Here is a 17,949-nt window from a genome sequence, read left to right on the forward strand (position 1 = left end):
TTACTGACGTCAAACGTAGTCGGAGGCCCGTCCCCAGCCATGCGCATTGGAGTTGTTGTTGGGCTGGTTGTTATGACTGACCGAGGCCTCGGACTAAATTAGGAGAGAAAGCCCGTCGCCGCACCGGGAGACCCGCCATGGAGGGCATGGACCTGGACCTGGACTCGGAGCTAATGCAGAAATTCAGCTGTATGGGCACTACGGACAAAGATGTTCTCATATCCGAGTTTCAGAGACTTCTTGGGTTTCAACTTAACCCTGCCGGCTGCGCCTTCTTCCTGGACATGACCAACTGGTGAGCCCGAGGATATGGCCTGTCTACTCCGCATGCTGGCTAAGGAATTAGCTAACTAGCCTGCTAGCTAGATATGACACCGATGTGAAGTCCATTTTACATTAGATTTCCCACTTCTATTCTAATGCCTGACTCTGTGTTCTATGTTGCGAATTTAGCCCAAAATTACAAAAAGTATACGGCGTTTTGACCTGTGTTGTCAGCCAGCTTTCTAGTTTTAAATGGGACGTGTTCCAAAAAATGTAGCGAACGATACTGGATGTTAAAAACAAAGGGGGGCAGGGGACACAATTCCTTACAAAATGAGTACATTGAATTTCTAAGTACACGCTTGACTGGTTACAAACTTTTGACGTCGTTTCTTCTATTTAGCCGACTGTAAAACTTAACTAGCTCCACCGAACTTGCATCGATTGAGGAAATTGAAATTGCGATGCGTAGTGACGTAATATTTCTACACGATTCATTGCATGTGAAATCGAAAGCGCTTTTGCTTGTACATTTTGGCGCAAAACACATCTGTGTTCATCACTAATTGAGTGCTTTCGACGACTTTTGACTTATTTGTTGCTTACGTGAAAGTTAAGCGCAATGAAGTTAGCTGATTGTTAAATTATTGTACGACCACTTTCCACTTCTATCAGCCTATTCCATAGCCAGGTAGCTCAAGTAGAGGCATGTTACGTAACAGTGACAATGGATTTTAACACTCGATATAACTTCTTGTAAGTTATTTGCATTCAAGTAACTGATTTTTTGCATTTACAGTTCTGTATAATGTGAACTGACTTGGTGTGTTTAGTAAAATGTTAAGCTGGCGAGATCGCTAATTTAACGTTGAACAATGTTAACCTTTGTGGTCGTCTACTAATTAAAGGTCGTCACACACGTACGTTAACACTTTAACAAATATTAAATATTGTGAATCCCGTAATAAAATATTTGACAGGACAGTGATAAGAGGAAACGTTTCAGAGCGATGTGTGTTATGGAAACAGTGGGGGAAAACTAGTATTGCATAATCATGCATTATTTGCAGGGGTCTACGACCAGAAGGTCTGTAGGATATTGTCAAGATTTAAATAGTTGGAGTCACGTTCACTGATGTGGAGAAAAAGTCCGCAGTAAAAAAAAAAGTAGATTACAGGCTTCTTAGACAGACGCCCAACTGGGAGATTAATAATTATTAATCACGTGATGTGTACTATAAAGTGAGTCAAGCCAGCTAAAATTAGATTGGCGACGTGCTTCGGCACGTCCCGTGTAGCGGCTGTTCTCCCATGTTGGACCTTGTACTTTCTTTCTTTTTATTTCACGGCACACAAGTATGCTGCAAACATGTGTTTATTCCAGATACACTAATTAAAGTAATATTAGTTGCTGAAAGTTCCCTTCAACTCTTGAAATCCACGCTTATAAAAAAACAACTGTGTCCAGACGTTGCCCCGAAAATAAAGAATTGGAATGTTATTTTCTGAGGTCGTCCTGAACTGAAATGAATCCCTGTATCCTCATAGTACACGGCGGTCCCCAGTTACAGTTTAACAGTTCATTGATAGCACTGCTGCCAGATCTGTTTAAGTGAGTTTGTGCCTGGGAAAATTTGTGAGGATTAAAAAATAAAAACATTTTTATATTTTGTTTTAAAAATGTTAGGGGATTATGTATACACATTTGCAAGTCTATTTTCCCTCATGGAGTAACACAGTCTGCTCCCTGTACATTGTCCAACCCCCACTCAGTATCCCCTGCTAATAGGCTCCCTCCTGTGGATCCACACCTGAATTAAATCCAACCCTCCACCCCATTGGAGGATTACATTATAATTTGTCCTAATCCTATCATAATGGGTATTGATGAAATAACCCCACCATTCTCCATTTTCCTGGCTACCCTACGGATTGATAGACAGAAGCATTGGACGTGTTGCATTTTTTTTGTCTCACAGTAGTTTGCAACATTTGATTGACAGTAGCAGCTTGGTTTGGGAATACCTGCACAGCTGAATACATGACTGGACCTAGAACCACACAAAGCTACAATAAAGTTGTTTCATGAAGGAAACTGAAGGAATTCAGGAATGCTACAAAATTCTACCATCATCCCAGGTGATAGAGTACTTATGTAAACAGTCAACAGGCTGCACTTTGTTTCAGAAAGACTGTGACTCGGCATTGGAGGAAAAGGGAGTGACTTTTATGTCAGGAGTTCCAGAAAGTTCTTCAGAATTCCAGTGGCATTTCAGTCCTTGGACGTCACCCTTGTTTTGTCTCTAAAAAGTGGCTGTTGAACCAGGAAGCGTTGCTGTGTTTCCACCAAGCACGTTTATCAGAATGATAAAGTTGTCTAAATTCAAGAGAAATGGCTGCACCTATTGCTGAAGACTGATGGCATGTTTGCAGTCTGATGTGACGTCTTTACGAAACAGCCATGGTAAATTAAGCACCAGTCACTTCTGAAGATAAGCCAAGAAATACAAAAAAACATAAACAAATTATAGTCTCATTGTGAAATTGTTTTTATGTTTTTCTTCATTATCAGCTCAGGTTTTTTCCTTGTAGCAGCAGTGAAATGTTTGGGTTCCATGTACAATATGCACGTCCTGCCTTCCCTTCCTCCCTTGTCTCTCACTCTCTCTCTCTCTCTCTCTCTCTCACTCACCTTCAAAGGAACCTGCAAGCAGCCATTGGGGCCTACTACGACTTTGAAAGCCCCAACATCAACGCACCAGTAATGTCCTTCGTGGAGGATGTGACGATCGGGGAGGGGGAGTCTGTGCCCCCAGACACGCCGTTCACAAAAACCTGGAGGATACAAAACACAGGTTCGTGCTGCCCTAATCGGGGCCCACCGAGTCCCTGAGTTGGTGGCAGCAGAGGCGACCCGCTGTTCCAGGGCTCCTCAACCCTGGTCCTGGACAACCAGGGCCATCCTCTGGCATCCCCGTCAGCCCAGGCACCAAACTTTCTCATGCAGTACATTTTCATTTAGATTTAGGCATGTAACAGATGCCGTTATCCAGAGCAACGTTCATGAGTGTATACAAAAAGATATCAGCAATAAAGAGCTAATGCCATTAGTCATTAGGACCACAACTGGTATTAGTAATAAATTCATTAACCGCTTGGAAGTATAAACCTATAACATGAAGCACCATATTTGGTGCAAGAGGGAGGCTGAGAATGTAGTGCTTCAAGTAGCAAATGGGTTTGAGGATAGGAGGAGCTGATAGTTAACTGATTAGAAAGAGCTGATAAATAGTGGTAGTGTGGTTCTGCCCTCGAAGGTCCAGTTCATTTTGCAGCTCAGAGAGGGCTTGAATATGCAAGATCAAGGCTGAGCAAGGCCCTGCTATAGTTGTTAAGAAGATTTGACAGCAAAGGTCAGTAATTAGATTAGCCTTTCTGTTTTATTTTTAAACGCGTTACACATTAAACCTATGTCAAGCTCATAGTGCATAGTGTCCAGGTTATAGCATGTCTATGTATGTAATATGCATGGTGAACAGTAATGACCTGCCAGGATATGGTGACATTAACATTACATCAGCTAACACAACCCTCATGTTTCTTTGCATGATTTAAAAACATCACCTTCCTTTATCAGGGTTCCTTTTTTCGATATGCGCCTTAAGTTCTGAATGCAAAAAACCCGGACATTGGACCAAAATCCTAGAAATTTTAGGAGACATTGTTACCTGTCTGGGTTTGGTAGAAATGCTTTAGAAAAAGTAATGATCCACATTTTGTCCAAACTTTTTTCCATATTACCAGGATTGGAGAGTTTTCCTTTTATAACTGTAAAGTCCTTATGCTTGGTTGTAAGCTGTGGTGAATAAGGGCCTTGTGTATGGAACACTGCTTCCAGATCAGTTGCCTGGTCCTGTCCATCTGGTTGTGTGAAAGCATGGCACTTTAGATCGCCTCTTTGTAGCAAAAGCAAAAACACCTATCAATGCTGCATCCAAACCCATAATCGGGTCGGTCTGTGGTAGAAGATGCCAACCTCAAAAAAAACCTGAAGCTGGTCATAGTGGATCAAAAGACTTTAATTCTGCATACATTAATCCATGCCAAGCAGTGTAGAACGTACGCATACAGTGCATGCCACTGTCTCTGGTCTTAAGAGTGCTCCTAGCCTGATCTAGGGCTATATCATTTTTACTCATATAAGTTGTGTACATGCTCTTATGTTCTTTCACATTGTAAGAATGGATGAAAAGCATCTGCTGAATCAGTGTTATATAAGAGCATTATGTAATATGTATTTGTGTATGTATGTGCTTTACAGGGGCGGAGTCCTGGCCTCCGGGGGTGTGTCTGAAGTATGTGGGCGGAGACCAGTTTGGTCATGTGAACATGGTGATGGTGCGCTCTCTGGACCCCCAGGAAGTGTCGGACGTCAGCGTGCAGATGCGCAGCCCGGTAGCCCCTGGCATGTACCAGGGCCAGTGGAGGATGTGCACGGCTACCGGACTTTTCTATGGCGGTAAGAGCCCGCCGCAGCCTGTTACGAAGCCCCTCCTCACGGGCGGGTCGTACTTCAAAGCGCACTCACTACTGATGAATCTGCAGTCAGAAACCAGATTAACATGGGGAGACACAATGCTAATGCAAGCTTCTCCAAGTTTGAATAGTTCCAACAGGAAACCGTTATGTGTGGCAATACAGCAACCAGCACGCAGGCAGCAACGAGGCACACAGTCAGGGAGGAGCCAGTCAATCATACACTGACTCTCTGAAGTAGCAAGCGGTCAATTAACTATAACGTGTCAGTTAACTATAAAGACTCTTTTAGAGAAGGTTTCAAATCTTAAGCAATCTGCCCAGTGGTGAGTACACGTTGTTTGAAGTACAGTAGACATACACAGTGCTGTAGCAGTTCTCAAAGATCTGATACTCCTTGATGGAGAGCAGGCTGATGTTTGCGTTAGGGCTGAACAATTTCATTTCCTCTCTATCGAGGCTTCTCGGTCTCTGAGGCATTACAAAGCATCAGTCGGCCGTAATTCTCGTGAAGGCTGCTTTCCTGGCTGAAATGTAAGCTTGGTGAATCGGCGAGGTTACCTGGCGCGCTGCGGAGCGTAACCTGGCCTGGCGTCCTTCCCTCCCTGGGCAGACGTGATCTGGGTGATCCTGGCCGTGGAGGTGGGCGGCCTCCTGGGCGTCACGCAGCAGCTGTCCTCCTTCGAGACGGAGTTCAACACGCAGCCGCACCGCAGCGTGGAGGGCGACTTCAACCCCTTCGCCTCGCCGCAGAAGAGCAAGCACGCCGGCGACGACAGCCTCACGGACCCGGGCGGGCCCTGGGAGAGCCCGCAGGAGCAGAACGGACTCTCACACAACTCTGTAAATATAGCGCCCAGTGGTCTTCAAAGCAACCTGTCAGTAGTGACCTATAAACAGGTACGTACAGGGCTGGGGCAGAGGACCAAGGAACAGTGTGCATGCACACGTGTGTGCGAGGGTGTGTTTGAGGGTACGGTCAAGGGTACGCGAGTGCGAGGGTGCTTGTGTGCAAGGGTGTGTGTGACCGAGGGTGTGTTCTAGGGTGCATGTGTGCGAGGGTGCGTTCAAGGGTCCATGCATGTGTTCGAGGGTGCATGCATGCAAACGAGGGGGCATGCGTGTGAGGGTGCGTGTAGGCGTGTGGGGGAGGTGCCGTTTGTTGGTATGCCTTGCCGTTGATGGGGAAGAATTTACAAATGCATTATGAGCTGATTTTCAGTTGTGCTGGTATAATGACAATTCATGAAACCAAAAATGGGTTATCATGCCCTTTATGTATGAGATCATTTTAGCCATACCTCTTCTCAATGATGCAAGAACAGGTGGGGCTACAATGTAGCGCACAGTGTGTGTATGGGTATGACAAGCATGTGAAATACAGTTATTTAAAAAGCATAATAATTAATTATCATAATCAGTTACATACATTATCAAACTCACAAAACGAGTGTAATGAGGGATTGCAGCCCTCGCCCAACTACAGCCTGATCTTACAGTGGTAACGTGATACTGTGCCCCTCTGACAGACAGATATACCCAGTCAAAGCCAAGCAAAGAGGCCTAGAATGTCTTACGAGTCTTAGAATGCCCAAGGGTATTACTTCGTTTATTTTATTTTGTTAAATTAAACAAAATTCTTTTGAAGGCAATAGACAAAGCCCATTCGGCACCTATTACTGTTATTGTACAGCGATTTGCTGGGAAAAAATGTTTTTCCCCACTGTAAAAAAGCCAGATTGGATCCTCCTAACGAATCATCACGCAGAATAAAAATATCGTGTTTATCTTGCACGTTCTTTCCGTTCCAAAACAAACACTGGTCCTTGCATCGTTTAGCAATTAGCCAAGAGCATGAATACTGATTCTGAATACTCTCTGCGTTAAACAGGAGGGAGGTCCTGCCCATCCACTTCATCAGGAGTACTTTGCAAAAATCTTAGGAGCACTGTCTTGTCAACTATGATAAGCTTGCATGTTTCCGAGTGTTTGCGTTATCCTGTGCATTTTACGTCGTCGGGCGAATTTTCCTTTAAGACCCGCGTCAATCGAGACGGCCCAAGCTTAGCGCTGTTGTTCACTGGCAACGGCTCCAGCGGACCTGCGTCGGTTGACGCGGCGTTGGTTTAAACGCCCAGGGTGTGGCGCTAACGTCTTTGTGTCTCCTCTTGCGTCACGTACCGAACGGATTAATCCAGCCTGATACTGCCACGCCCGAGTGGACACAGGCATTTGTGGACACAGGCAAACGCAGCGCTTGGCTTTTTGTGGGGTGACCTTTTCGAAATGGTTTTTATGACTCACAAAGCCTGGGCTTTGCGGATACGCTCCATTTCGCGGAAGAAACAGATACAGCGTTCGCAATATTGACTCTGGGTGTAAAAATAAATAGCCGAAGAATAAAGTCGCGTTGAAAGAGAAGAAAGATCTGAATCTGATTATTTCAATTATTCATGCAGCAGCTATGAATGGGGCCAGTTCTCTCCGTTTGGTGACATTGCAGTCATGCTCCGTACTTCTGTTTAGATAGCTTAGAAGGTGCTGTCGATTTAAAGACCAGACGGTTTTTTAAAATAAATATTATTTCGTAATGCCTTTCGAAATAAGCCTGGAAGACGGAAAGCCACCGAGCTTCTGAAAATGTACACATCACAGGGTGTGTAAAAACCAATCGACAGAAGAATCAACAGAGTAACAGTAAAATAAAATAACACTTAAAGGTGTATGAAAGCAGTCTCATTGCTTTTGCTGTAGTAAGTTACCATGTGCAAATATGTCTTTCTCTCCGTTTCTCTCCACAGGGTATTCATGGACCCTATCCTTTTGGACAGTCTTAAAACAGGGGGAATGCGTGTAGCTCAGCTGCACTGCTAGGCAGTGTTGCCCTGGCATACTGGGGGCAGGGGGGTTTGGAGAGGGGGGTGGGGATTACTGAAATTTGATATTGACTCCTGACAGACGCCCCCCCTGCCCCCACCACCACCTCGCAAACAACAACCGAAGACGAGACCTTTTTCAATTCCGATCTACAGTTCAACAAACATCACCTGACGTATGCATGTGTGAATGCTAACTTTAAAAAAAGTGCTATAAATCTTTTTTTTAAATGTGAAATACACAAGAAGAGTTTTTTTCCTCCCTTTGGGCTTTTATTTGAAGTTAATTTGTGTTTATTTTGTTTCATTATTTTGTTGTCATGACGCAGTGAAGTGGAGGCTGGCTATGGTGGGAGGGAGGAAGCACGCTTGTGTTTGTGTGTGAGTGCTACATGCAGGAAATGGAGGATAAAAGCCATTGAAAAGTCATTTTGCCTCCTGAGCAACTCGTTTTTAAACAGATATTTAACTTGAATATGAGTTCTGTTTTCCATTCACATTTTGTTTCTGGTGTTATGGTGTTTACTTTTTTGGGAGAGTTTGTATTTGAATATACAAGTCTGCCTGTGTTTGAAGCAACACTCTTGCCCCTCTTACGGCTTAATGCTTATTGCTTACACTAATTTCCCTTGTCACTGTTTTTTTATGGCCAGTACAAGGAAATACAGCCAATATCAGCAGCTAATGTTCTCACAGTCCAGCAGAGGGCGCTGTTGATAAAAACTACAGCTCGCGTCTTTGGGTTAGCGTGCCCGACCCTGACGTGTTAAATGTCACCCGAAAGAACACTCTTTTCCCATTTTGTTCAATGTCAGCACACTCTGTCAACAGTTTCAAAGCGGCCGTCATATCTGTACCGCATCTGTGGTCGAAATGTGATCTAAACTAAGCCAGGGGACAAAGGGGTTATACGCCATAGAGTTGTTGAAAAAACGGTCATGCAGTGCTGGTACAGGCAAGCTTGCATGTCACTTTTTTCCATGCTCAGTTGAAGGCGATAATGATGTTATTTTGTGGTTAAGTCGATCCACCTGTGTGTGCGTCGCAGGTTTATCGCCATGCGGCCGCAGAAACAAATGTTTGTTTGCCCAACCCAAAGACAAACAGCCATAACCAGACAATGTTCCATTAACATGGGCTTAAGATGTCACTTTGGGATAGTCAGAAAGAGACTGATTCAGACAATAGACAGAACAGCTTGAGCTGAACGGATTTGGGTTGCGACTTGAACATTTACCTGAAACCGACTTTTTTGAAATAAACTATTATGCTTCTTTGCATGATTCTTTTTGGCCGTGCGCCAGCAGTCATTTTCACCGCATTTGTCTGCTCTTTCCTTGTTCCCCATGCGCATAACGTCCATTTAGCTGCACGCTTTCAGTTTGACGCCCGTGACAACCCTGCTCCCGGACCCGACGTTAAGTTCAGAGGCCGTACGTTAGCGCAGCTGTGAGGTGGTTCTGGTCTGTGGAGTCCATGCCTGCACCTGTTCCCCGTGCTGTCAGACTCCGCGCCAGGTTTGCAGACGAGCTGCGTCGGGTACCGTAGGCCTACTCGGCTTACACTGTCACTGTGATCGATTGAGCCTCATCCTCAGGAGTGTACACCTTATATGTCCATTTGACTGACTGCTCTGCATTTACTACTTCTTTCTTTATTATTATTATTATTTTATTTTATTTTTTTGTGCGCATACGAGTTTGAATACCTTGCCCGAATGTTTGTTATCTTTCTTTGTAACCTGGCTGATTGTAGAGGGTTTTGTTTATTTTTTTTTCCTGTTGAGGGTTGGCATGGTAAATGGATGATATGAAGTCTTTATACAGTCCTGTGATGGAACATTTACGAGAAATAAGAAGGAAAGAAAAGTCCAAAATTAATCAAAGCATTTTTCCCAGTATGTATAAAAGAACATTTGTATGATTAAATTAACACTGAAGATGGAAAAAAACAATAATAATGTACTGCTTTTTGTGTTCTTTGTTCATAATGAACCAAGAGCTAGTAATAAAAATAATTATAAAAACTGTATGATACACAAGCATATAATGACATACAGCAGGTATTAAGTTATTATTCTTGGCCTAAAGAACATGAATTGCAAGGCAGAGGGCATATCAGTTTTATTTAAAATGTGAAGGTGGTGTATCACTAAATGGCTTAGGCTGTGTTAACGTATTTTAGTTTGCTAATGGGTTCATATGTTGACAACATGTATCGTCCCTGCATACGTGTGGAGGATCAGGGCTGGGATTGCACAAGGGCCCTGGGCACAGAATATGACACCATTCTGTCACATACGTGCTGCGTTGCACTGTGTTTGGCCACCGTCATATCTGAAGGAGGGCATGACACTGTACTGTAAACACCCAAGAGTGGACTGTCAGTCAGGCTTTATAGAGCACATTTCATACAGATGTGCAACACAGTGTGCTGAATGCAAAATAAAAAATATTAAGGAGATAAAGGAGACTAAAAACTATAAAAGGAGAAAGAAGTACGATGAAAAGGAAAAAGGTAATGAACATGAAAATCAGGTGATTCATAAAAGTCAGGTTTGTTTTTTTTTTAAATTTAAGAAGTTTAAAATGGCTAAAAAAAGAATAGGAATGCACTACATAAAAGCAATGCTAAACAGGTAAGTCTTGAGATTCCTTTTAAAAATGTTCACAGGTGCAGAGTCCCGTAGACCCTCTGGCAGTCTGGCTACGGCCACAGAAACTGAACGCCCCCTCAGTTCTCTTAGCCCCGACCCTTGGAACAGTAAGGAGGCTGGTACTGGAGAACCTGGGGGGTCTGCTGGGCACATGCATTAAAAGCATATCTGCTATGCTAATATGGAGGTGGACTACCATTGAGCGAGTGAATTAACACCACCAGGGATATTCTCATTGTGCACACAGTTAAAGTTTTCAGAGACCTCTTACAGTCCAGTAGCTCAGTGCTCTCTTCATTGGGGTGACGTGATATTGGAAGGTTCATGTTTCAAGCCGAGCCATATCAGGACTTTAAAACGGGCGTGTGATGTGATGAACTCACCCACAGGGTCAGTGTGGAAGCCTCTCTGATCAGCACTAGCACTGGCGCTCTTATGTGCCACTGCAGATTCTGTAGGGAGGAGTCACTGGGCCGCAACACGCACGCAACATGCGTACGATCACATTTGATCCTAAACTTCCTGTAAGAACATTTCGGCATTCATCTTTTTTTTTCTTCTCTGTATGTGTTCACGGCTGTTTCCTTATGCAAATCACACGAACGGGATTGTGCATAAAATTTACAAACAGCCAACATTCATCATCGCATACACCAAGGATATGCAGAAAAACGGTCTCCATATGTCATGAATCTTGTATTGTTTTTTTCGTTGGAACATTTTTAAGAACAGAAGTAAGAATAATTTAAGCAAGGTTTTGTGAATGAGGCCCATTGGCTCATGGACCTTGGAGGGGAGCATGCACTTAAGCTGCAGCACTCTGTGCACTGACTCCAGTCACAAGTGTTAGATTATTCCCTGAATTTGTGAGAAAGGCAGAAACCTGTTTACATATTTTAATATACAAAATGACACCATGTATTCATATTTACAAGTTATTAAAAGGTTAAAGCCACTGGAAAAATACTCCTTTTATAAGAACATAGTGATAAATATCAGTAGCAGAAAAACGTTATACTGACTTCAGGAGCATGGGTCTCGGTTTGATGCTTCAGGCTTCATTAGAATCAGTCTATAGCAGTGGTCTCCAACCCTGGTGCTGGAGAGCTACAGGGTCTGCTGGTTTTCATAGTGACTCTGCACTTCATGAATCAATTAGAGCAGTTGATTACACAGTTAACTCAACTCACCTGGTGTCTTGGGTCTCAATTGGGTGCTGATTTTAAGGTTCAAACAAAAACCAGCAGACCCTGTAGCTCTCCAGGACCAGGGTTGGAGACCACTGGTCTATAGGCTACAGTCTATATCAAGTCAGTTCTGCTAGGCTTGGGGCCTGTAAAAACCAGTGTTGATCCTGCAGCATATCACAATACTCAAGTTGCCAAACTTCTGTTGCCTAACAAATTATTTGTACTTACATATTGGTCTGATAGATATAGCTGTTCTGCTGGAAAATATATGGATTGTTAGCAGTCGGGACCCGACAGCTGGTCTTTAAGTTTGGTGTCTCAATGGATATCAATGTCCCACATGCCGGCTTCACTCTGTGTGTGCTTCTAGACAAAGGCTGGTTGTGTGATGATATTTATCAATGTGGTTTTTGCCTCTGGACCATATGCGCCTATTATTACACATCTTTTTTCATTGGGTTAGGTATACGCTGAAAGCACTGTCAGGTACAAATTGTACCTGTATGCAGAACAGACAGTAGTAAGGACAAACACAGGCACATGTGCACACACGCACTCAAAGGTCAATGTCTTCCTTCTTTGATAACCAGTTCAGTGACTTAAGAACAGGAGAGGTGATGCGCAAGGTAATATTGATAATACTGAGTTTCATGTATGACAAGCGCTGAGAGAGTGGACAGATATAGATATACACCCACGGGGCATAAAATGGCACATGATTTTAAATTGTAATTATTATGTGCGTACTATAATGACAATATCAAACAATATAATAATCTCCAAAACATGTTTCAAGAATCGCACGTTATGCACATGTATGTTACTTTAGATGCCTTAAAGCACATTTTCACTAAATGTCAGAGAATGCTTTTTGATAATAACAAGAAAAATACCATGAAACAAATGTAAAAATAAAATGGCTTGGCCTCATAGAATGCTAGGTCATCTTAAATCACACCTTGTGCTGGTCAGAGAATGGTTGGCTTACCCACTGTATCTGGTTCCTAAAGGCTGCCTCCTACATGATGCCTGAGAGGTCTTCCTTTCCACGCACAGCATTGCCCTAGGCTGGAGGGAGGAGGTTAGGCTGGATTTTGCTGTGAAGGGACAAATATTTTGTAAAATGCACTGCACTATATGAATACATTTTCATTAAGGACAGTTAGGCTGTGGCAAAAGCACACATCACAGTCAGAGACAGTGTTTTCATTGTGAAATTATTTTTCTTTTACACATGAGAGTGTTGGCTAAGACAAACATTATATAATGAACGGTAATGTCTATAGATATTACCGGTGGCTTTTTATTATATCCCTCTGCATGGAACTAGGAACATAAACACTGGTCCTTCGCATATTAATGGCAATTATGTACTGGAGAGGTTTAGGGTGTGCCCAGAGTATTTATCTGGATTAAAAAATATTTTATCTACCTAAATATCAACCTGTTTATTTTGTCCTTCTCAGCATTTTGCAGGCACACAGAAAAATGAGGAACTTCAAAATGAGTTGTCTTTGTCCAAAACATTATGTAGCTGGCTGTATATATTGAAGTGACTTTTGTTATATGTGTGTGTGTGCATGTTTCTTGGTGAAGGGGATTGGGGGGAGGCGTGCATTAGGGTATTCATTTTGTCTTTATTTGTTTTAGGCTGTTGAAGGCTTTATGTTTCATGAGTCAACAATGACATTACTACCAAGCGCTACAGAGGAAGGAAAAATCGATGTAATTCTACACCAGTTTACAGGAAATAAACCCAGACACAAAGAGAAAGACATTCTTCAGAAATTGTTTGCATATTACTTTGGCTTCCCATTTCCCTATTGCACTCCTGAGCACTTGACCTCCTTCATTTTTTTATGTGATGGTTATTTGTGGTATAATCTGACAAACATACACACTTAAAGAGGATCACTTAATTTAAAAGACTCTCATGTCTTCAGGGCTTCATTACATTGTTCAGTATGTATTCACACTTATCCTTGCCATATGTATACATAGACACGCAAGTTATGCGCCTGTTTTTAACGTTTTGAAAGTGTACTTACTGTTTCCTGTTGCCTTTCATTGATCTTATAATTACAGAGTTTTCCCCTCTCAATTTTCTCGAATAACCTGGTAAAAAGTATATTATTAGGCCATTACTTGACAGCCTTTAATGTTTGAGTGTGGGTTAGGTATTTTTACAAGTCTTGGCCTTGTTTTTTTTTTTTTCTCTGAATAAATATAGCTTAAACTTAAGAAGACAACAAAACAATACAGTTATATGGTTTTTCTAAGAATTCCTTTTAGGACTGGACAGATCTGTAAGACTATGGTACCAAAGAGTCATAAATTAAGGCCTGGATACAATTTAAAATAGTATTTAATTTGGACTCAATAATGAGTAAATTCTTTCCTTCACAAAAACAATTTGGAAAGTTGTGATGATTCATGCACTCACCAGGTGCACAAGGAATGAAAAAACCTACACATGTATTTAATGGTAAGTCAAAGGATTAGGAGACATGTTTGTTGATAGGCCAAATCGACCACAGTATACTGTAGGTTATGTTGAAAAAGCCAATATCTACCTTGTTATCATTTATTTACCTCATCACTCAGTCACTGATAAGGAAACCTAGCCTTACTGACCTGACTTGTAATGTGATTTACATGGTTTTACATCTAACATTCACATACACACGTTCTGCCTGATGAATACTATATAAAAAATATATTGTATCTCAGCTTCCACGGTGTATTCATACAAAGTATTTTCTGTAAATTCTGTGCCTGTTATGTTACAGTGCCTTATTATTATACATCATATTGTAAAGTGTTTATCATTTCTGATCTTGATTTTAAACACTGTACAATGCATAGAAAATTAGGCAAATTTCAAAATACACATATTAAAGGACACGTGTATTTACAACATATTCCAGTATATTCTATTTAAGGATAGAAGAAGAAATTTACATAATTGAGGGCTGCTAAACTATTGTGTGTTGTGTTAAATGTTCAGTACAACAATAATATTCTTGATAATGTTCAGTACATGTACTAATGTACACCTGTAATGTTAGTGGAGAGAGGCCGATGGGGAGCCTCAGGTAAAAGTGTTAGCTATCTGCGGCAGTTGTCACCACCTCTCACATGTTCAATAGCAGTCTGCCCTATCTGCAGCACACCCCTGCCCTCTCACAGGTCAGTGAAACGTCCTCACTGTGCATCTATCCTGGTGACTTTTCCTCACGCAGGTCAAGGCACCAAAGCCATATCTGTGAATAGGACTGTCCCATACTATTACCACTTCAAGGTGAGAGGGCCCCACTGTACGCCCCTCCACATGTGTACACACACACACACACACACACACGGTCTTTATAGTCATTGGATAGCAGCCAACCCCCACCTCCGCACTCCCTACAGCCTACTGGTATCTGCAGAAGTACACCCTCATCCAGTGCTTATTTGCCATGGGGTTTTTCAATTTAAACAAAGGTGCAGAGTGAGGCTGTGGTCCTGGAGGGCAACTGGCTGGGCTCCAGAGAGCCATGGTAAAAGAGGGCAGCCAGGCCCACTGTTTGCCTGCGACACACAGCCCCGGGGGATACTGCTCTTCTCTGTACGTAACATGAACTGTGCAGAACAAACAGCCAGCCTCGCCCGCAAAACAATGGCACTTAACGCTGAGGCTGGCTCGCAACAATTCATTTAATTCATTCCTTTTTTCTTTTTTCTTTTTTTTTACCTTAGCAGGTTTTTATTGCACTTTTTGTTATTCCACCAATTTGGAATTCACAATTAGAACTGCAGGCCCACTCCATGGCTGTGGGATCCTCAGTTAGGACAGCGTGTACTGGGTTAAGCTAGCAGCCACCTCTTTTTGCTGTGCTGGTAATTTACCACACCAGAAGACCGTGTGACCGTGGCAACAGATGCCAGAATACAGGCAGAAAACGGGTTTCAGTGTCATTTCCAGACTGAACACAAACAGAAAACTGCTCTGGCTCTTTACCTCATGTCTAGGTCCAAAATACACATCTGATAGCATCAACATTTTCCTTTCAGCAACAGTCCCATTAACAAATACCCTCTCAAATTTTAATGTTGCATTATCCTTTCAGTGTGTTTTTTTCTTGAACAGAAAACAATGCATGATACAGAAATGAGTCAACTAACAAATATCGAATAAAGAGAGATGATGAAGGTGTACAGGTTCACAATAGGAGATCCTCTGGACTGTTGAAATGGGCTGGAATCCAGGTACCTCCCAATGTTTTGTGGCTCAAGCTGTTAAGAGCCTAAACCAGAGGACACAGCGCACTGCACCTGCAATAAATGAGCTGTGTCTTCAGGTTTATGATCAGGGGCAGGGGGAGGGGGAAGGGGAGCCGTGTCTTCAGGCGATCCTTGGAATAGTTCTGTTCAAACACCACAAACAGTATGGCTCACGACAAATATTTGAACTAGTGTTCTGTCTCTCTTTTGCATTGCAGCCTGACATGCAAACGAGAGATCGGTCTTGCGAAACGTCAAATCACCCATGACACACTGGCAGATCTTCCTTTGGTGTTCCTGTGGGCAGGATTGTTATTTTCATTACTCATAATAAGCTGTAGATGTGAACAATTCTTGCTATGGGCAAACTCCATTAGCATATTTAAGAGAAACCTGACTTTGCCAGCCATAAAATTGCTCCTAATTTGACTAAAGGGAAGTCATTTCACTGATTCAGTTAACAGTAAATACTATGAGACGTTCTCCTGTTTCACTTTTACCTCAGCTCATTAAACATTGCGGGGTAATTATGCCAACACTATAAACTATAATCTGTGTTAGTTTATCAGACAAAGGGCACAGCTGAGCTGTGGAAACACCATTTACAACCAAATTACTTCCATAAATGTTTATATACATGTGGGATGATATGGTGCATACCCGTATTTCCATCACTACTGTGTTCAAATAGTTTAGCAAATTATTACTTATCACTGGAAAGTGTCTATGTATGTTACACAATCCAAGACCTTGGTCATCAGTTATTGGTAACGGCAGGCTAATTTTAAGGTTAACCAAAATTGTTGCTCATTAAAGACAAGTGATGCAGTGATGATCATGCTCCTATGTATGCCATGGCATAACCATTATTACTGTCTGAATGCCACATTTGTTGTATATGAATGCATCCATTCCTCCATTATCTGTGTCCGCTTATTCCTGGTCAGGGTTGCGAGGGATGCTGGAGACTATCCCAGCATGCATTTGGCGAGAGGCAGGAATACACCCTGGACAGGCCACCAATTTATCGCAGGACCCACACACACCATTCGCTCACTCACACACTAACTATGGGAGTCTCCAATGAGCCAATTTAGAGTCACCAATTAGCCAACCTGCGTGTCTTTGCACTGTGGGAGGAAAGCAGCGTACCCGGACGAAACCCACGCTGACACGGGGAGAACATGCAAACTCCCCACAGAACAGCCCTGCCTGTTTAGCTATTTCAAATGAATTATGCCTGTGCCCTCCTGTCTGTGACTGATGTGGTCCTGTTCTGCTTCACAAGAGTGCAAATCTCAGATGGACATGATATCGGGTCTTAGAGAGACATCACTTAATGTAAACAGACTGAGAGAGCAGTTCCTCCATTGTCCAGCCATATCCAGTATTGTTGGTATCTGGAGTCATTAGATACATTTGATTTGACATAAAGACAGTCTCCGAGCCAACAGCCTTGAAGAAAAGAAGAAGCCCTTTGAGACGGCCTTTGTGTGGGGATTAGCTAAGAGAGCAGCACACAAAGGGCTGTTAAATCTCAGATGTTTAGTTCAGTGAGGGGCAATGGCCCATGCCACTCCCCACTCTAAATTGCAACCTGCAACGGTGTTCCAAGGGCTTTGTGCTCTGATAGCACTCCAGGATCAGGTCACCAGTGCTACCTAAATTACTTACAACTGGCACTTTAAAAGGTCGCAAGGTTCTGCTATCCCTTTAACTCATCCTCAACCAAGGAGTCATGAGGCAAACTCAACTGCTGTGATAGTCTTGGACATTTTCCATAACTTTACTTTCATTTTCTGTCAGGTCTCCACACAGACGCATGCACACATCCACACGCACGTATGCAAGCACACGAACACGAACACACACACGTGCACGCACACACACAAAATCAACTCATAATACTCCTACTTCACTGTGTTTACTGATGAAGGTTTAGGAACCAGCCTTCTCAAGACTGCCACAGTCGCAATTAATAACCAATTGAACGTCTCACCATAGGACTGCCATAGCTGTGATTAATAACCAATTTGATATGTTGTGTGTAATGACATATTCATGCTGGCATGTAATACTGGCACACACCTAATGATTATGGTTGATAAAAAAACATGGTTCTGAGTGTTGGGTAACTGGGTGCATGGGATCTCAATGTGAA

General features: G+C 42.6%; 1 protein-coding gene across 1 annotated transcript; it reads left to right on the plus strand.

The window, feature by feature from the left end:
- On the plus strand, positions 1 to 8,952 carry LOC135234347 (protein ILRUN-like). Its single transcript, XM_064298849.1, has 5 exons — positions 1 to 295; positions 2,965 to 3,119; positions 4,586 to 4,783; positions 5,414 to 5,700; positions 7,602 to 8,952. Exons 1-5 carry the CDS (start codon positions 138 to 140, stop codon positions 7,635 to 7,637), a joined length of 834 nt encoding a protein of 277 aa, XP_064154919.1. The 5' UTR covers positions 1 to 137; the 3' UTR covers positions 7,638 to 8,952.
- The last annotated feature ends 8,997 nt before the right edge of the window (positions 8,953 to 17,949 follow it).

Source organism: Anguilla rostrata, chromosome 11 (assembly GCF_018555375.3).
Source record: "Anguilla rostrata isolate EN2019 chromosome 11, ASM1855537v3, whole genome shotgun sequence".
NCBI classification, from domain to species: Eukaryota; Metazoa; Chordata; class Actinopteri; order Anguilliformes; family Anguillidae; genus Anguilla; species Anguilla rostrata.